The sequence below is a fragment of the Gymnoscopelus microlampas genome (assembly GCF_963454915.1).
Source record: "Gymnoscopelus microlampas genome assembly, chromosome: 11".
In the NCBI taxonomy this organism is placed as follows: Eukaryota; Metazoa; Chordata; class Actinopteri; order Myctophiformes; family Myctophidae; genus Gymnoscopelus; species Gymnoscopelus microlampas.
Genome location: NC_139948.1, coordinates 54,303,694 through 54,324,987, shown reverse-complemented (window position 1 = coordinate 54,324,987; position 21,294 = coordinate 54,303,694). Strand labels below are relative to the sequence as shown.

Genomic DNA, 21,294 nt, shown 5'->3' with positions numbered 1-21,294 from the left:
AGTTAATAGTGTTATTCCTCTGTCCTCAATTTTACAAATAGCTCTAGTCAAAGAACTACACATCCTGAAAAACGTCACAGCCCACCAGCTGCTCAAAGCCCTGGAAGATATCAAAGTAACGGCCGGAAATGTCCAGAAGTGCTGCATGGGCTTGTGACAACTAGCGCCACCTTGTGGCGTGTGTCTGGACGCACCGATCCACACGTTTCCTAGGGCGTTGTGGGCATCACTTCCTGTCCATTTGATCAGGCATCAGGGATCAAGTTTTACCTTAACCACTTGAACCCAAGCATCCCTTTTCTGAGCGGATACAGTAGGCGGGCTTTAGACCGGATGTGAGCACTGAACAGGAAATAGAAGCACATTGAAACATACAGTATAGTCAGACACAGTCAGAGACCTAGAACAGATCTACAAGCTCACAGTGCATCGCTGTGCAACGTGTTGTGAGCTTGTAGATCTGCTATTTTCAAATTGCCAAAATACAAGTAGATAGTAATAGGAATGAAGTGGTTAGTGTGCGTTTCAAATAAGCTTTCAAATAATTGTAGTAAAAGTACTTTATATACTTTCTACTTAATTACCACATAAGACCTGTAAATAAAACATATAAAATAGGTCTTTGATGGAGATGAATTATAATGATGTATTGATATAGTTTTGTTGTGATGTAACAGACAGACATGATGTGCTTTGATAAATGACATCCTAAACATAAAGAATAAAAATAAGATAATTAATGAGACAGAATATGGTCAGTGTCAGGCAGAAACCTTGTATCTCCATTATTTAAACTGTAAATTAATGTCCTGCTTCATCATACAAGTGTGTCACACTAACGTAGTGAAAATAGCAGATCTACAAGCTCACAACTGAAACACACTGTGAGCTTGTAGATCGGCTATTTTCACCATTAAAAACGTTTTTATAATGATAATTAAAAAGGAACAGTTTTGGACACATATGATGTTTCCACCTGACAGACGATGTTATGTTTAAAAGCAGATTAAATTCAGAATGTTAATTTCCAGAGACATTGAATAATAATGTGATTTATTTCAGGAACAGTCAAAGTGTCTTTGTTTACAAAGAAATGCTGTTCAGTCACACATTCATATGTAAGGTTTTTATGACCACAATTCATATCAATGTGTTTATTCCTTGTTCAAACTATGAAACATTTTATTAAATCCTTCTGTCTTTTAAAAAAAATCAATGATTTGTCACATAAAATTGTAATTGTCTCCACCAGGCCGAAAGGCGAGAGAGTATGTTTTGCACGGGTGCAGTACGTTAGTCCGACAGCGCATTCCTCCGACAGCGCAGCGCTCCGACGTTTCCAATACTAAACCCGAACCAAACCTGCACCCTAACCCTAACCGCACGCGGATGCCACATAGTCGGAGAAAAGGTCTGTCGGATTAATGCATGCCTCCCGTTTTGCACCCTGTCCGTCCGTCCGTTCGTCCTTCCATGTGTGTGTGTCATTCTGTCTGTGGACCGTTGGTACTGTTGGCTTGATGGCAGTGAAACTGTGCACACACACTCCCTGGACGCCAGAGCAGAACCTCTGCCCCACATTTTTCACATGGGCCTGTTATAGCGCCACCAGGAGGCCGCTTTTTGCAAAACACATTTTTGACAGTCCTCCTACAGGATTTGTCCAAAAATCCCTCAAGTCAGTACACAGTTTCTTTCAAATTGTTCATATTCCATCCTGATTGGCTAAGAATGGCTTTCAAAGTTTGCAGGATTGCTCTGTTTTGAACAAAATGCCTCAAACACAGCATGCAACTTCCGTGAAATTTAGCACACACATTCCCACTAGGCTGAGGAAGAAATGCCACTTGAAATGTTTCAAATCAGCCTCATGATGGCGCTATAACAGGCTGATTTGTGTTTTTACCTAGAACTGCATCGATCTGTGTAAAACTTTGTGCGCCCTATTTTCACCAGTGCCTTACCCTTACCCACCAACTTCTTTACCATTTGTTACTATTTAAAAAAAAACATTTTCAAATAGTTCAACTAGCCGATCTACATCGACACGTTGTGAGCTTGTAGATCGGCTATTTGAACTATTTGAAAATGTTATTAAAGATATTAAAAAATGGCAAAGAAGTTTAGGAATAATGGGTAAGGCACCGGTGAAAATGGGCCCCGTATGCACACTCCCTAGAGACCAAGGAAAAACCTTTGCCCTGCATTTTTCTCATCTGCCTTTTATAGCGCCACCATTATGTAAAACCGACATAGGAGGCCGACAAATGTAAAACATTTTTTTTTATATTAAGCCTTCGGATTTTAACCAAGTTTCACATAAATTGATTTTTCATATTCCATCCTCATTGGCTAAGATTGACATCTAAAGTTTGCAGGAGTAGCCCGTATTGAACAATTGACTTTGGCTGAACCCGTTTGTTCTTAGACCTGTGGAGCAGCATTGTCTGACCGTCTGACAGGCATCTGGACACATGTATCCACTCCTAAATGTATCTAACACACTGATAAATAATCTGTGTGAAGATATAACATTTTATAAACTCATTTAAACAAACTGCTCTAACAGTCATTCAGATAAGATTGAAGATCTGGCTGCATTGGCTATTTAAAGATAGCAGATCTACAAGCTCACTACGCATCGCATTGCGACGCGTTGTGAGCTTGTAGATCTGCTATTTTCAAAATATACGAGCGTTTATGCAGAGCATTTTTGGGACTGGCGCGGCCCGCCGCTGTTATCTTTTCATGGACAGTGAGGTCTCCATACTTACAGTAGCGTGTCCTATGGAGTTATGTACAACCTGGGTTAAGCATAAGAACCCGACGCTCCAAACACACACAAACATTTAACCCTCCCAACACACACCAGCCTTCATGCATTCATTTGTATGCATTCATTCATCACTCCATAAACGATGGATTGATTGTGTGTGTGTGTGTGTGTGTGTGTGTGTGTGTGTGTGTGTGTGTGTGTGTGTGTGTGTGTGTGTGTGTGTGTGTGGACAACAGAGAGAGGGCGTGTTAGTAGTATTTAAATGACGGTCGGTTTCAGCCGTGGCATTTATCAAAGCTCCAACAAAATGTACGCTAGGATTGGCTGTATAGGAGGATCCTTTGATAAATCTCACTTGGACGTTGGCGTACAGGGCAATTTTAAAGCGAAAAATACGCTGTTTTCTTTTACACTCCATTGATACATGAGGCCATTATCTCTATAGTCAAGTGATCAAGACGGTTCCGTCCTGGTTGGTGAATCCCGAACATTGCTGGCCCACAATAACCTACCTGACCTGACGGAGACCTGTGCTCCGAGGAGCACTTTTTCTAGTTATGTCATGTATTTTTCTCTCTCTGAGAGTGTGTAACATTGAATAGAATAATAAGTGTATTATTCCACTCAGGGTTAAAGTAACAGAGATGATTTTATCATACAGGTTGTTTACCTGCTGTTCCTCCAGTCCACCTCATTAATACAACACACAATGGCCGACCAGACACCTTCACCTCCACCTCCACCTCCACCTTCACCTTCACCTTCAGCTTCAGCTTCAGCTTCAGCTTCACCTTCAGCTCCACCTTCAGCTCCACACATCCAGGTAGGCTGAATACTTTATATTGTTCATTCTTTATTCACAGACTTAACATAATCTTATAATTATAGCTGTGTGGATTTGAGTGAAGTGGTTTCAAAGCTTTAAAAGGTTTCCATAAATGGTGTAGTCAATTATTATTAATGATAATAATGATAAAACATAATTACAATGTCACTGTACTGTAGGTCACAGAGAGATTAAATTATTTCATCACATCCACTGATGTGTGACAAACGTGTCTCACTTCAGTCTGTCACTCTATAATAAATTAACTCTATAAAATATATACAATATATATATTTGTCAATGGGCTTAGTTGTTCATGTCAATAACAGAGCTTTTGCGCCATTGTCTTTTTGGCATGGATAGAGAGTATGTTTTGCACCCTGTCCGTCCGTCCTTCCGTGTGTGAGTGTGTGTGTGTGTGTGTGTGTGTGTGTGTGTGTGTGTGTGTGTCATTCTGTCTGTGAACAGCTAATCTCCGGCACCGTTGGCTTGATCGCAGGAGACGCACACACTCCCTGGATGCCAATTCAGAACCTCAGCCCCAAATTTCTCACATGGTCCTGTTATAGCGCCACCAGGAGGCCAATTTGTGCTAAACATTTTTTTGTTTACTGTACTCCAACAGATTTTGTCCAAAAATCCCACAAATCGGTACATAGTATCTCTATAGTCATTCAACTAAACGAGTCTTTCAGATTTTTCATATTCCATCCTGATTGCAGTTTGCAGGAGTGCTCCGTTTTGAACAAATTGCCTCAAATCATGAACACCGTGTCCGATTGCAGTGGAACTCTCCATGCACATTCGCACTACGTTGAAGAACAAATGTCACCCTTTTAAAATTGCCCTATTGTTGCGCCACCAGTTGGCCGTTTTTTGAAAAACATTTTTGGTAACACTTTACTTAAAGGTCGGGTCTATAATCCATTATAACCGCATTTATAATGGATTATAATGCACTTATAAGGCATTATAACACTTGTTATACATGTTTGTAATTATGCTTAACAACTTATTTCATTTTTCATTTCATTTCATTTATTTCAATTATGGTTTACATGATCACATTAATTTATTTTTTCTTTATTCCGTCCGATTTGTCATATTCCATCCTGATTGGTGAATTCAGAACATTGCTGACCCACAATAACCTACCTGACCTGGTGGAGACCTGTCCTCCGAGGAACACTATTTCTAGTTACTGCATTATGCTTTAATTCATTTAAATGGTTATTAAATGTATTGATTTTGTCAAAGGGCTTAGTCGTTTATGTCAATAACAAAGCCCTAAAAGTCCTACTGAAAAACTGAAGGAAGAGCAAATATTATACTTACACCATACTTTATTACAATTATTTGAAAACTTTAAGTTACTAGTTAAGTACCTTGTTTTGTACACATTGTGAGCTTGTAGATCTGCTATTTTAAAAATATTTTTATACAAACTTGTGAAAGGGGACATTCTTCATATTTACTTTTAGTACTTAAGGATATGTTGCCAATACTTTTACTCAAGTAAACTTAGAATTCTGGACTATTACGTGTAACATTGTGGCATTGATAATTGTACTGAAGTAATAAATGTGAGTAGTTCTTCCACCATTGAATAATTATGACCACAAGCTTAATATGATATACAGTAGTTGGGGGGTATTTGAGAGATATGTGACGTCACTTTAGCAAGGTACTGGTGCCTCCACTTTAAACAAGGCTCAAAGAAATGTTATATTGATAAGAAACATGTAGTTATTACTACAGTATTATGAAATCTAACAGTGGACATAAAAGGTAGTGGGTTTCTGGTTGAAAAGCACTACTGTAGCCAATATCATATTGATTGATTGATTGAATACTTAACAGTTTCAGTTTGCAAAAAAAAGCACAGAAAGTACAGTTCTATACAAAGGAATGCTAAAAGGATTTAACCCTAGAAAGCACTATGGCTTGTTTCCATTTGGTCCTGTGTATTCAATCATCAATACAATACATTATGTTGTCTAATAGCACTCACTCAGTCATTATATGATTAAAATAACATGAATTGGTACAACAGGATGCTGATGATGGCTCAACTTCAGAAAAAAGTGGAAAGGAAAAGGAAAAAGGTGAGTGTTTTTCTTTTCTTGTTACAGTTCAATGCTTAAGTTAATAAGTAAGTTGTTAGCTGGTGCTACATTTTGTTTGCCTATAGGTGTACATCCTCAATATCATATTGTAAAACTATAAATGTACCAGTTGTTACATTACTATTTATGTGGGGATGTTCAGATGAGAGCTTTATTTATCATTCATATAATGACATTATTTTCTGTGACTTATTTATCTCAACCATTCTCTTTTTTCCTCTTGCAAGCAGCACAGTTTGTGATGCAGAACAGGGCAAAGTTCATTCAAGACGCCTCCACAGTCATGGCTATAGTAGACAGTCTAGGAACTATGGTCCACCGTGAGAACTATCAAAGTATTCTAGCTGAGAAGACACCTATCAACCAAATGAGGATGCTGTATACAACGGTTATAGATCAAGGTGCAGCAGTCGTCAGAGCAGCATTTTATGATGCCCTCAAACAACACCAACCCGACCTGTTGAAGAGCGTTGGTAAGACCAGATGTATTAGATTACTCTATTTTTTTGTTTTTTGTTTTAGGTATCTCTTTATTTTAAAAGTAAAATGGCCGGCACACACAACAACCTTAATATAATTTATAGCAGCAGTGCCACAGAGTGAATGTATGTCACTGCCCAATCAAAAGCGTTGCCATTGCACATTTCTGCAAACCATGGATGCATTGCATCTAGATGTGGTGTGACAAGGTGTGCTGTCAGCAGCATGTCAGCAAGACCGTTAAACAAGCTGGTGTCAGGGTGTGAGAGCTCCATATCTTTTTACCGTGGTGAAAACGAGACATTTTCGACGGGCGATCACTCTAAAATGGCGGATCGCGTTAGAAAAGTTATTGTTCCAGTACTTAGACGGGACCCTTGACCATCACGCACACACCCTTTGTTTACATCCGGGTCCTCGTGGAGCCTTTTACAGCTCTAAACTGATCAGCGTAAACGGTAAGAACGCTGGCATTAGATGTACTCTGTTTTTAAAAACCTCTTGCGCTAAATGTGTTAACACATGATTGGCTGGGTCTAATCAAGACACAGGTGAACATTTTCAAACAGACAGGTGAGACAAGACAGGAAGCGGCAACAGAGGAACAGAAGAAACACTACAATATCACTACAAAATAAAAGGAACACTGCAGTAAACAAAACATAATTTCACCCATTGTTTTACGCCTGCAAACTTGTGATGAGGCAATCCTACTATAATTCTACAAGCTCTGTAGTGATGTAGTGGTGAGGCCAAAATGTGTTCTGCCCGGTTCTCCTCAGTGGCTGGAGCAGTTGATCTGAAATTGCACAGAGCCATTGACCATTACCATGTGCACCTAACAGCGAAGCCCGTTTTTCAATTTCACCAAATCTCAGCTGTTTATTAGCGTTTTTGTGTAAAAGAATGTCGCCATGGTTACGGTTGCCCAGCTGTGGGATGGCCCCGCGAGCTATGGGACGAACTGCCTCACTACTACACCACTACAGAGGTTTGTCAAATAATAGGAGGACTAGTCCATACCCGTGGGGGGTAAAGGAAGAAAAACGGGATCGCTGGATTTTAACATAAATACTTTATAAATAAAGCCACAAAAATAACAATTGACAAAGCGAAACGGTAAATAATAATACACCTCTTGGTTTTAACTACTGTCCCTGTCTCTTTCCCTAACAAATAAAATAAATAAACAAACAAAGCATCAATCCACAATTATTTCACTTATCCCCTCCCCACCCAAACAATTCCCAATGTCCTTCGGAACCCCTCAGATCACAATCTCATTCAAACATGACCAACAAAACCTACTCGGACGTGAACGCAGAACGACGCTTCAAACAATAACAGTTCACGCGTTAGTGTCCAAGCGGCCTCTTCTTCCCACGCTCTCAAGTAAGTCTATTAGTCCTTATATCCAAATGAAACGATAACGATGTTCCGGCCGACGTGGTCCGAATATAATTTAAAGTTGGGGGTACAGCACAATTTGTAATCCACAGGAACAGAAATATGGACTTATCTCACCCGCGGCTCCGTCAGAATCCTCTCGGTGACCGGCGGTTTGTTCATAAATCCAGCGATTGTAACCCCACGGCAGCAACGACTCGTTCCTCTTCCGTTGGGCTCGTTATTTCTTACTTCTTGGTTGCAGCTTACTGTTTAGTTAAAGGGTAGGGTAAGTGATATGTTTTGGTTAAAACAAAAAGTATTTTGTTAAAAGGTTAAAATACTATATTCTGATAGTAATCATTGCTATAGAGTGTTTTTTTCAGTAACAGATGTCTCCCTGTCTCTCCAGCTCTTTAATAAACAGAAAATACATTTTTCGGTAAGTGTCAAAATCTCAGCCAATCACGAGAAAGTACCCATTTTTAAGCTTAATTTGTATAGTGTTCCAGTTCCAATTTTGCCTGCTCATTTCCAATTTCACTTGTTTAATTTATATCCTGATTGAGTTCTCTGTCCTGGTTGGATAAAATTGGAAATTAAACTGAAACTGAAACGAAAATACATTTTCTGTTTTGTAAAGAGCTGGAGAGACAAGGAGACTCCTAATACTGAACAAACACTCTATAGCAAGGAGTACTATCAGAATATAGAGCTATTTAACACTTATTTTAACCAAAGCAAATCACTTACCCTACCTTTAAAAACGATGACCTAAACTAGTAACACTGGCGCCCTGGAGATCTCTCGATTCCACCTGTTCACACCGGTACACAGGCTGGTTTGTTCTCCCCCCCCCCCCGTGCCACACCCCCTACTTGTAAAGTTGGGTGGCAACAATGTTCCAATCACTCACAGCACCCAGAACCATTACCCCTCACGTGAATAGGAAATGTCAATATATCATCATCGTCATAGTTTCCAACATGTTACATATCAATCAGATATAATAGCATCCATAGATAAAAATATAAATAATGTGCATTTGTCACAGTCCCCCCCCCCCCCCCCCCCCCCCAAGCTATTTCTGAAAGTCCTCCCAACGGAGGGTTTGAGGTTGACCACATTAAAATGTATCCACTTTTTAAAACTTTCCATTTTGCTCTGTAATTTTTAGGGCCTATCTGACACGTTCTCTAGCTGGACCTGAGTTTGCTTCTGATGCTTTTGAAAGTGAAGGTTTTCTCGCCCAGACCAAATCGCCTGGCTGGAACTGCACGTGTTCCACCAGGCACTATCGTATTTGACTTGCCCGGCGTGGGAGACGCCCACCCTTTGTTTACTTTCTTTGACCCTGGCCCACTTGTTGTAATTGTCAATGGTGACCAGTAGCATGATGTTTCCTTTCTTACTCCTCGGGAACGTAGGGTCGATCCCAAGGACCTCTCCTGCCTGGTCTACGTTAGTGGACTGTAGTAGGGCGAACGGCTTACGATTCTCTGGCTTGCATTGCTGACAAACGTGGCACCTCTTAACGTACTCCCTCACCTGTCTGTGGATCGTCGGCCACCAGGCCACCTCAAGAATTCAAAGGAGTGTCTATAGCCTACCTGCATGACCACTCGTGGGGCGGTCATGGAAATATTCCAGGAAGCAGTGGACCCGGCTGTCGGGCACCACCAGCTGATATTTCAGTCCAAGGTCTTTGGACGGCTGCCTTCGGTATAGGATTCCCTGGATTTCCTCATAACCTATACAATCCGCCCGCTGGTCGGACTGGTCTAGATTCTCCAGTAGATCTCTGACTCTGGGGTCTGCACGCTGAGCTTTGTTTAGGCCATCCGGAGTTAACCCCGACGGCCACTTCTGGATTCGGCATTCCACCTCAGGTGGGACATCTTGGGCCTGGGGTCTCAGAGTGACACAATCACCGTCCCTCGATGTAGTCCATGGGCCAGACGAGAAGTCAGGGACACGTAAGGTGGCAAAATCTCTTTGGCACCATTTTGTTTGTAGGGTCCATATAAGTACTTTGAAACATGATAACCTTTTCAAATGAGTAGCTTTAATACTTTTTTAGGACATTCATGTTTTTGCCATTATCTCCCCACATTATCTGCACAGTAGTTCTGTACCTGGCCAATAGAACCGTTCGCAATTTGGTGTTAGGAGAATTTCTCACTTGAACTGAGTCAATGGGTACCTAGACATGAAAAATCACAGAGGTTCTCATCCGCCATAGTGCCACGAATGGCGCAATGGCCAAATAAAAAATGGCCGCCATCGCCTATGATGAAAATCCAACTTTTTTTGTTTCTGAGTGTATATACACATGCAATACCTCCATGTTGACTAATTGTGGGGTGGGGAATTCATTTCTGTTATGACCACTTTGGGTGATGTTGACCTTGAAAGGTCATGGTCAAGGTCATCTTGCTATTTCGAAGACCTTGGCCATAACTTGGCCATTGTTAGGACTAAAAACAGGTGTAATAAGACTAATTAAACTAATTCTGGCATTTATAATTCCTTTCTGATATTGTTTTGACCATTAAGGAGCATCTTGTCATTGAAATATGTAAGTCAATGCAATTTTTCAATAACTCAATAACTTTCATTGTATTTTTTTTTCAATAATGATTTGTTTTATTTCTAACAAAAGACATACAAATAAAATCGTAACTCAAAATCAAATAACAATTCCTCTCAAAGTGCACCATATGTGTGCATGCTGGTTAGTGTGATGGACTTTTACAGGATGGATTTTAAATGTTTCCATGGCAGAATATGATGCATGGAACTCTAGCAGCACGGCACCAACATCGGCGAGTGTCACACTTGCCTGAATACTTGCATGCTGTGAGCAGACTTGGTGGTAAGGCCTTCAGACACTTAGATGGCAGTAGTGTACCAAAGTGCTCCTCCCATCCATGTTCCATTGGTGCTAGTCTTGCCTGAGGTTCCTTGGCTGTCGCAACAGGTCGCAAGCCCTATGCACCAGAAAGACACCTTGGACGTGGCCTCTGATCACACTACTTGTGGGAGGAAGAGCATCCATTCCAGCACTGGCACAGGTATAGTTTTCTACCCTGAGGTCATCAAATGTCTTGCTGTTGTACTTGAACTGGACCCTGCCCAGACACGCACCAAGTACTTCTCTGTCAACGCTGTGTCTTGTTCAGTCAACGTGTCTGCCTCTCCAAAGATTGTCAGATATTGCACTGAGTCAAAAGTCATAGCTGCATGTTTGGTCCCCACCTTACTCATGCAGTCATCTCCAGTCAGGATATGTGCCTTGATCACTGTCTTGGCTAGTGGTGCTCCAAGATGAGAGACTGCTTGATGCAGTGGGAGAATGCTTCTCACCAGTGCCATACTGCTGCCAGATCTCCTTCCTCCTCAATGCTTGGAAGTAAGTATATGGGGTGTAGTATAGCAGTAATGTGAAGGTGTGTGTGTCATTGGAGACTATGACAACTCTCTTACACTGTTTCACATGAACAGCCCACTCCACATGCACCACCATGGGGCGGCAGTGGCTCAGGGGTAGAGTGGCCGGGTAGAGTGAACTGGAAACCGCAAGGTTCCTAGTTCGATCCCGGGCTCCCCCAGAGTTAGTGTCGAAGTGTCCTTGAGCAAGACATTGAACCCCTAATTTCTCTGAGCAGTTTGGTGCCTTGCATGGTTTCCTCCGCCATCGGTGTGTGAATGGGTGAATGTAACGTACAATCTATGTAAAGCGCTTTGGATAAAAACGCTATATAAATGCACCATTTAGCATTTACCACCAGCCTGTCAGCCTCAGCACCAATGGCTGTCCTGGAACTTATGGCCTGCAAGTGTGTACGGACCTGCAAGCTTCCAGACTGTTCCTGCCTTGCCAACAAATTAAAGTGCACAGAAATGTGCAAGCTACAAACCTGCAGCAATCAGAAGGAAGAGGAGGAAGATGAAGTGGAACTGATTGATTATGATGATGATAATGATGACGATGACGAATACTGAAGAATTGATATTGGTATGACAGTTATGATGATGATGATGATGATGATGATGATGATCATTGATTAAAGTACCTCTCAAGCCTACTCCATAAACCGACTCTGTCACGGACCCTGTGGTCCACAGACTTGGACCTCCTCTCTGTCCCTAAGGCAAACAAGTGAACCATGTTCTGAACCTTGTTCTGAAGGCTCTGTCGGGGACAGAGCCTTCAGTGTGGGAGCCCCCACCCTGTGCAACTCTCTCCCAATAGGGATTGGTCATGCTCCTGCTCCATGCTCATGCAACACTGGACTCTTAAGGCTGTGTGTCTTGAAAAGACACCTATTCTCTCAGGCTTATGGCATATAGTTGTTTGTTGTTTTGTTAGTTTGGCTGTTGGTTGTTCATTGTTTTTGAAAGGCGCCATATACATTCAAGCTACTATTATTATTATTATTTTATTATTATTAAAGTGAATGAAAGAGAGAAAATTATTCCCCCCCCCCCCCCTCTGTATCACATATTAAGTGGCACGCTTTCTTCATTATTTGAATATATGGTTGGTGTCTTTGAAGACTGATAACTGTGACTAATCTACCACTTGGTAAAGGCTATCATGATCAAATATCATCTAGGGATATAGACCTATTCAAAATACAAAACTAGATTTTGCAAATGTTGCACTTGAGTGACCCCGATTAGTGAAAATGCTGTTCACATCGTATCACAACGTGAAGTGTTGTGAGCTTGTAGACATGCCATTTGCTGAATGTTTGCCCCAGAATAGGCATGCTAGGGTTCATGTGGTTAAATAAGTGAATGTAAGAGATTGAATAATGTTTTTTTCCCTCTGTATGACATGTTCTATTCAAAAAAGGTTAGGCGATTTTTTCATTCTTTGGATCTATGGTTGGTGTCATTGAAGGCTGATAACTAGGACTAAGCTACTACTTGGGAAGGGTTATCATGTTGAAATATTATCTAGGGATATAGACCTTTTCAAAATACCAAACTAGAATTTGCCACCTTGAGTGTCCCTGATTAGTGAAAATTCTGACCTGGGCCCATGGACTAATGGTAACACCGGCACATCCGTGCACAGCTGTGCCGACGACAGGTTGGGCGGTGGCTGTGAGGCAAAAGGGTGGTATTTGTAACCCTCTGGTCCCCACACTCCATAGGTCTTATCGCCAAGGTTGAGGACTGTCTTGGTCTTGAGACAGAAATCCAGGCCCAACATCACTGAGAAGGTGAGGTTGTGGTCGTCTACGATGTAATTTTCCACAGACCACATATGACCATGCCAATCATAGATCAGCAACACCTTCCCCACAGCTTGGCGCTGCTTCCCATCTGCCAAGACGATCTTCCGGCCCTCAGCCCTCTAAAGTCGCTCCCCTGCTCGAGGTATCTGCTGCCAGTTACTTTTCCGCATTAGTGTGAATGAGCACCCTGTGTCCACCACGGCATCGAACTTCATGTCTCTCGTGGTGATGGGCACGAACAATAAGGAGGCCAATCCCCCCTTGTCATGCTGCACAAGTTTGACGTCCGCATGTGCAACCTGAGTGCCTTTCCCTGTCACCATTTTGTCACCGCTTTGTTGGTTGGCCTTCTTCCAGCAGGTGCAGGAGGACAGGCCATGGGAGGCAATAGTGGGCGGCCCCTGAGGTGCACCGGTGGGCTGACTGTAGGGAGTACTGGTGGTATGACCGTGATGAGTATGGGTTCCATACAACCGAATGTCTGGCTTAGGTGGATTTTGGAACCTTAGGTGTGACGTACTGGCTCTTTGTATCTTTGCCACCTGATTGTTCCATTTCTCTCTCCTCATAAATCGTTCAACCACTTCTTTTCGGAGTTGATCAACTGAGTTTTTTATGAGAGTCTCCATCTCCGACATTCTGCGACTTATGTACCCCCTTAGGCTTGCTCCCCCCTGATTCTTCAAATTCACCCCACACCTGCTGCACTGCATTTTCGCAGGTTTGCAGCTTGTCCTTAATTAAGGCCAATTGTTGCTGTACTGGGATATTAGGGCCCTCACTTTCCTCAAAGTCGGCTGCCGCCTCTACTACCTGTTTTGATTTTTCCCCATTTTGTTCCATTGTACTTTTCCCTTTCTTTTTTCCCGTTTTTTTTTTTTTTACAGTCTATTTTTTATTTATTTTACCTTTTCACAACAATTATCAAATTGGGCTTTTAAACCTGCGATCCCCGTATGGGCCACCACCTGTAACAATCGGCCTTTACCTTGAAAGGAAAACTATTAACTAAAGGAAAAACAACGGGATCGGCAGGTTTTTAACTTAAATACTTTATATAATAAAGCCACAAAAATAACAATTGACAAATGAAACTTAAATAATAATAGAACTCTTGGTTTTAACTACTGTCCCTGTCTCTTTCCCTAACAAGTAAAATAAATAAATTATCAAATCATCAATCCATAATTTTTTTGTCCCCTTATCCCCCACTTATCCCCTCCCTACCCAAACAATTCCCAATGTCCTGACGCTTCAAACAATAACAACAGTTCAAGCATTAGTGTCCAAACGGCTTCTTCTTCCCACGCTCTCGGGTAAGTCTATTAGTCCTTATATCCAAATGAAACGATAACGATCTTCCGCCCGATGCGGTCCGAAGATAACTTAAAGTTCGGGGTACCCCATAATTTGTAATCCACAGGAACAGAAATATGGACTTATCTCACCCTCGCTCCGTCAGAATCCTCTCGGTGACCGGCGATTTGTTCATAAATCCAGCGATTGTAACCCCACGGCAGCAACGACTCGTTCCTCTTCTGTTGGGCTCGTTATTTCTTACCTCTTGGCTGCAGCTTACTGTTTAGTTAAAAACGATAACCTAGTAACACTGGCGCCCAGGAGATCTCCTCTCGATTCCACCCGTTCACACCGCTACACAGGCTGGTTTGTTCTTCCCTCCCCCCGTGCCACACCCCCTACTTGTAAAGTCGGGTGGCACCAATGTTCCAATCACCCACAGCACCCAGACCCATTACCCCTCACGTGAATAGGAAATGTCCATATAGCTCATAGTTTCCAACATGTTACATATTAATCAGATACAATAACACGCATAAGTAAATCAGATGTCACATATCAATCAGATATAATGGCATCCATAGATCAAGAAGATAAATATAATAAATGTGCATTTGTCACAAACATGATGCAAGATAAACAGTCAAATGCACGGGATACAGACAACCAGCCCTCACGAAACACAGTCAAACAACTGTTTGCCTCTCCCACTCAGCAATACAGCAACACCTGTGCTTGATTAGGGACCTTGTTAAATACCCTGATAACCTTGGCCTTGACATCATCCATGTCCTGCAATGATGTCACCAAAATAAGAAAACCATCAGAAAAGATATTGTTCATGGTCATAACAATAAAACATGCTGGTGTTTAGACTGTTGACTGCTTAGTCAACAGTCAGTATTAATAATAATAATACATTTTATTTATATGGCGCCTTTCAGGTCACCCAAGGTCGCCTAACAAAACAGAAAAGAAATACAAACAATAGATTAGACAGACATGTTATTCCATAATTCATATAATTTTACTTTGTTTAATTTGGATAGTATTACTTAAAAGTAATAATACAATACATATTGCACAGCCCTGCACAGCCCTGGACAGTGATATTAGTTTTAATATGGTCATTATTAATCAAATAGAAACCTGTTCCAAAGTTCAGCAGCTACAGTAACAGACACATGGTCCCCTTTTAAATTAAGAATTACCAAGTCCTCGCATGTAAGGACTTTACCATAACATTACATATGTCCTCTGTTCTTTGGCCATTTAGAAACGCTTCCTCTTCAACAACAACTCAAGATGAATCTGAAGACAAAGTTTCAGCGTTTCCGCGGGTGGAAACTAAACGAGGAAAAAGAAAGCTCAACACCTCTGAAAGAGATCTTCACAGAGATCTACATCACAACGGGAGGGAGTGGACAGGGCAATATTGAACATGAGGTCAGACAGATTGAAGCAGTGTCCAGGAAATCAGCCACACAAGAAACATCAATCAAATATGAAGACATCTTTAAAGCTTTACCTCCAGAAAATGAACAAATCAGAACAGTGATGACAAAGGGAGTGGCTGGCATTGGGAAATCAGTCCTCGTTCAGAAGTGTGCTTTGGACTGGGTAGAAGACAAAGCCAACCAGAGTACTCACTTCATGTTTCCATTCACGTTCCGTGAGCTGAATTCTGTGAAGAAGGAGTACAGCTTGGAGCAACTTATTCATGACTTTTATGTTGAAACCAAGGGCGTACCAATCTGCAACTTCAACAATCCCAATACTATGTTCATCTTTGATGGATTAGATGAGTGTAGGCCTCCTCTACAGTTTGACAACAGTGAGATTATAACTGATGTCACAACGCCAACCACGGTGGCTCTGCTGGTCACAAACCTCATCAAGGGCAAACTGCTTCCCTTTGCTCGCATCTGGATAACCACACGACCTGCAGCAGCCAATCAGATCCCTTCTGATTATGTTGACAGGGTGACAGAGGTGAGAGGATTCACTGACCCACAGAAGGAGAAGTTCTTCATCAACAGATTCCGTGATGACAAGAAGCAGGCCACAACAATCATCTCACACATCCAGACATCCCGAAGCCTCCACATCATGTGTCACATCCCAGTCTTCTGTTGGATCATTGCTGCAGTTCTGGAGGACATGTTGACAGAACATGAGAATTTAGCTCTGCCAAAGACCCTGGCTGCGATGTTCATCCACTTCATACTGGTTCATTCCAAACATAAGAAGGCTAAGTACCATAACAAAGCTCAGGCACATTCTGACTTGAATCCAGGTCAGGCCATTCTGTCACTGGGAAAACTGGCCTTTGACCAACTGGAGAAAGGCAACCTGATCTTCTATGAAAAAGACCTGACAGAGTGTGGCATTGATATTGAAGAAGCAGCAGTGTACTCAGGAGTGTTCACACAGTTCTTTAAAGAGGAGCAAGGGTTGCACACGGACAAGGTGTTCTACTTTGTCCATCTGAGTGTTCAGGAGTTTCTGGCGGCTCTTTATGTTTTTCACTCATTCATCAACACTGGTGTCAACCGGCTGCCACATTCCTTCCGGTGGTCTAAGCTCTTTACAAAGAAGGAAACTCGCTTCTACCAGAGTGCCGTAAACAACGCCTTACAGAGTCCAAATGGACACCTAGACTTGTTCCTCCGTTTTCTGCTGGGCCTCTCACTGGAGACCAACCAGAAAGTGTTAGACAGACTGCTTCCTAGTTTGAAGACACGAAACATGTCGCAGACCAATCAGAAGACAATCGAGTACATCAAGAAGAAGATCAGGGAGAATCCATCTCAAGAGAGAATCATCAACCTGTTCCACTGTCTGAATGAGCTGAATGATCATTCTCTTGTTGAGGAGATCCAACAGTACCTGAACTCAGGAAGTCTCTCCACAGACCAACTCTCTCCTGCTCAGTGGTCAGCTCTAGTCTTCATTTTGCTGTCATCAGGAAAAGAGCTGGAAGTGTTTGACCTGAAGAAATACTCTGCTTCAGAGGAGGCTCTTCTGAGGCTGCTGCCAGTGATCAAAGCCTCAAACACAGCTCTGTAGGTGAACTGATAACTGGATACATGTTATATATTATGTCATCTTATTTTATCGGCAAAGAAATACAAAAATGTCTTATAATAACTATTGTTTCTTCAGGCTGAGTGGCTGTAACCTCACAGAGAGATGTTGTGAGGAGTTGTCATCAGTTCTCAGTTCCAGCTCCTCTAATGTGACAGAACTGGATCTAAGCAATAATGATATGCAGCATTCCGGAACAAAGCAGCTCTGCGTTGGACTGAGGAGTCCTCACTGTAAAGTCAAGACACTCAGGTCAGTATTCCTGAACCTTTTAAACATGAGAACATTTATACCATGGCTTAAATACACATGGAGTTTGTCTGATTAACGTATTTACATTTAATCAGGAGGATACAAACAATGGCATGTATGCAAATATCAGAGGAAATATAAATTAACACTATATTAGAGGGTTTTCCAGGTTATCAAAACATTGGAACATGTATTCAACTAGAACATTAAACCCAATGGTAGGGCGATTTCACGTTATATGGGACATAAAAGTGGGACAGTTATTATTTCTAATAATGATATCATATCAGCAAAATCAATCAATATCCTAAACTGATCTTAACCTGTAGCTGTAGCCTGTAACACTTCACTAATCAGAATTGTACATACAGAAACTATATACTGTAAATGGAGGCAACATGGTTATAATAATAAAAAATATGTCAACATATATTCATGCGAGCACTGCTTTTCTTTCTTACAATAATTTGAGTCTTCTAAAAACATTGCCATCAGTCTTTCAGTCTCTAGATAGATAGATAGATAGATAGATAGATAGGACCGACCTAATTTATAGTCATGTTATTTACTCAACTTTTACCTGAAGATAGTGGAACAGAACTGGAAGGTAACTTGCATTGGTACCCAGACACAGAAGTTAAGTTTATGCAGTAGAGCGTCTACAGCATAAATCAACACAAACGTTGTTGTTTAGTATTGCATCCATAGTATTTCTACACATCCAATATAATGTCAGAACTGAGGCGGGGTGCTACCCAGACTAAACCAAAGACCCACAGCTGGGCACGGTGATGTCATGTTTATGATATTATGGATATAGTTGGCCTCTTCCTTTGTTCTGCCCCTTCCTCAAACACAGCTCTGTAGGTGAACTGATAACTGGATACATGTTATATATTATGTCATCTTATTTTATAAGCAAAGAAATACAAAAATGTCTTATAATAACTATTGTTTCTTCAGGCTGAGTGGCTGCAACCTCACAGAGAGATGTTGTGAGGAGTTATCATCAGTTCTCAGTTCCAGCTCCTCTAATGTGACAGAACTGGATCTAAGCAATAATGATATGCAGGATTCCGGAACAAAGCAGCTCTGCGTTGGACTGAGGAGTCCTCACTGTAAAGTCAAGACACTCAGGTCAGTATTCCTGAACCTTTTAAACATGAGAACATTTATACCATGGCTTAAATACACATGCGTTTGTCTGATTAATTTATTTACATTTAATCAGGAGGATACAGACAATGGCATGTATGCAAATATCAGAGGAAATATAAATTAACACTATATTAGAGGGTTTTCCAGGTTATCAAAACATTGGAACATGTATTCAACTAGAACATTTAACGAGGGCTATCATCTTTTATGTCTTGCCCCCCAATGGTAGGGTGATTTCACGTTATATGGGACATAAAAGTGGGACAGTTATTCTTTCTAATAATGATTTCATATCAGCTTGGTTGATTTCAAAACCCTCCAGCTCATGTACAAAATAAAAAAACAGTCAATTGCCAAACAGTATCCAGAAGTTGTTTGAATGGAGAGACAGTAAATCTGAATTAAGAGGAAAGTATTTAAAGGAAAAAGGTTAGAACAAATTCAAGCTTCACTGTATCACAGTAAGAGGGGTTGAATTATGGAACACCAGTGGTGAAGAACTGAAAAGTTGCAGTACAATACTCAAGTTTAAAACAAACTTATAAAAACAACATATTGAAAGATATTGCATTAAGCTCTGAAGATGAACACCAGAAGCTGTTTTTGTTTTTGTTTGTTTCTTGTTTTCATAGTAATTTCTTGACATAGATTTTAGAAATTGTATTTTTTAGATATTATTTGAATAAACAATATGGGATAAGACTAGGTACGTTTTTAACTTCATCCAATGCCCTTTTCAAACACCCTATAAAGTACAACATGCATTTGTTTTCATATTTTTATATTTCTTATTTTAAGTGTATCATGTTTATTTTATGTATTTCTTTTTGTCTTTTTAACAGCGTTCGAAATAAACAATCAATCAAAGAAAAAGCCATGTGTGCTACATGGAGAGATTACATTCAATCTGTTCATATTGTAAACAAACACATCTGAAACAGACTTGACACAAAACAGTCAACGTGAAACTTTGTGACGTAATCACCAGGGTAGGAGCTTTACCCTGTTTTTTACTGGCATAGCCACGCCCCTGGTCACCCCGCTCACATGACCCTGTCTAAGCGTTGTGATTGGTTAAAAACAAACTTTAATCTAGATTTGATTGGCTCTGGCCACAGACTAACCAGTCAGATTCTAATCTCTCGTCCCTGACCTCCTGATTATGTTTGGTTCTCGGGGTTCGTTCCTAGAAATGTAGTGGAGTGAAAGCCATAGTAACACTGTGTGTGTGTGTGTGTGTGTGTGTGTGTGTGTGTGTGTGTGTGTGTGTGTGTGTGTGTGTGTACATGCATTTGTGTGAGCGTTTCTGCTTGTGCATGTGCGTGTGTGTGTGTGTGTGTGTGTGTGTGTGTGTGTGTGTGTGTGTGTGTGTGTGTGTGTGTGTGTGTGTGTGTGTGTGTGTGTGTGTGTGTGTGTGTGTGTGTGTGTGTGTGTGTGTGTAGGTTGTCAGCCTGCATGATCTCAGAGAAAGGCTGTTCTTATATGATCTCTGCTCTGAGGTCCAACTCTCATCTGAAAGTGTTGGATTTGACGTACAATCATCCAGGAGACATCGGGATAAAGAATCTGTCTGCTCTACCACTGCAGACTCTCAGGTATGGAGAGAACCGGTGTGTTCTAGTAGGTTTAGAGGGAATCATACTGTGATGCTGTATAGTATTGTTTAATACTTTAAATTCATTATCTATCATTCTTTCTATTATCAAATATTATATTCAGCCCTGATTTTCCGAACCCCACCAAATGCTCCCCTCCCCCACGTTCTCTGTACATATATAGTTTTTGCTACTACTTTTACCGTATGTAATGTACAATGGACCACAATGGAAACAAGCAAGGATGATTGTGTTATCCTTTTCACTATAACTTTTGACTGTACTATATATAATGTTAGCAATCTTGTTAATACAGTTTTCAATCAATATTCAATCAAACTATGTCTCTCCTCCACGCCCAGTGTCGAAAATGGTGGAGCGTCGAGGCTGAAACCAGGTTTAAAGAAGTGTAAGTGTGTCTTCTGTTTCATTCATGAAATCAAAGCTGCACACATCCAGATATTTACTTAACTGTATACTTTCTTTGTTTATTTGGTTTGGAGAATGAACATTAATGAACGCTAAAACATGATTTATGTATTGCATACACATGATTAAGTGTAAATATGCTGTATTTAGTGTAAGCTCATTTCCATCCGTAGTCCCAAAACATACAAACATAACAATAAATATAGCTGCAAGCAGCGATAATACGGGGCCAGTGAATAGAGAGAGAGAGAGACATGGAAACGGAATAGATTGAAGAGAGAGAGAGTGACATGGAAACAATAGATTTATGAGAGAGAGAGATGGAAACATAATGGTTTGATTGGACATCTCAACCTACTGCCATTAACAGGATTCGAACTCTCAACCTTCCGACTAATAGGCTGCAACACTACCTACAGTGCTATAGCTTTGTCCAGGCTGATATTGTCTGTTGAAGATCATAAACTCTTGCCTTCTTTCATGAACCAAGCCCCTGTTTCACTAACACTAAGTTCACTCGTTCACAAACCATTTACCAATGAAGAAATTGTACATCTCCTCAGAACCAAAACTAGTGAAAGTAGCCGATCTACAAGCTCACAAACCATGAAAAGTTGTGAGATTGTAGATC

The 21,294-nt window shown here is 41.0% G+C and overlaps 1 protein-coding gene across 1 annotated transcript in view; it reads left to right on the top strand.

The window, feature by feature from the left end:
- The first annotated feature begins 5,962 nt into the window (after positions 1–5,962).
- The window catches only part of LOC311054875 (uncharacterized protein), a 38,279-nt gene continuing 22,947 nt past the window's right edge, over positions 5,963–21,294 (top strand). Inside the window, exons 1-5 of the mRNA XM_084070871.1 lie at positions 5,963–6,201; positions 15,419–17,207; positions 17,308–17,481; positions 18,445–18,618; positions 20,082–20,234. Coding sequence (XP_083926997.1) covers positions 5,970–6,201; positions 15,419–17,207; positions 17,308–17,481; positions 18,445–18,618; positions 20,082–20,234 — 2,522 coding nt within the window. The 5' untranslated portion in view covers positions 5,963–5,969. The remainder of the gene's footprint in view (positions 6,202–15,418; positions 17,208–17,307; positions 17,482–18,444; positions 18,619–20,081; positions 20,235–21,294) is intronic.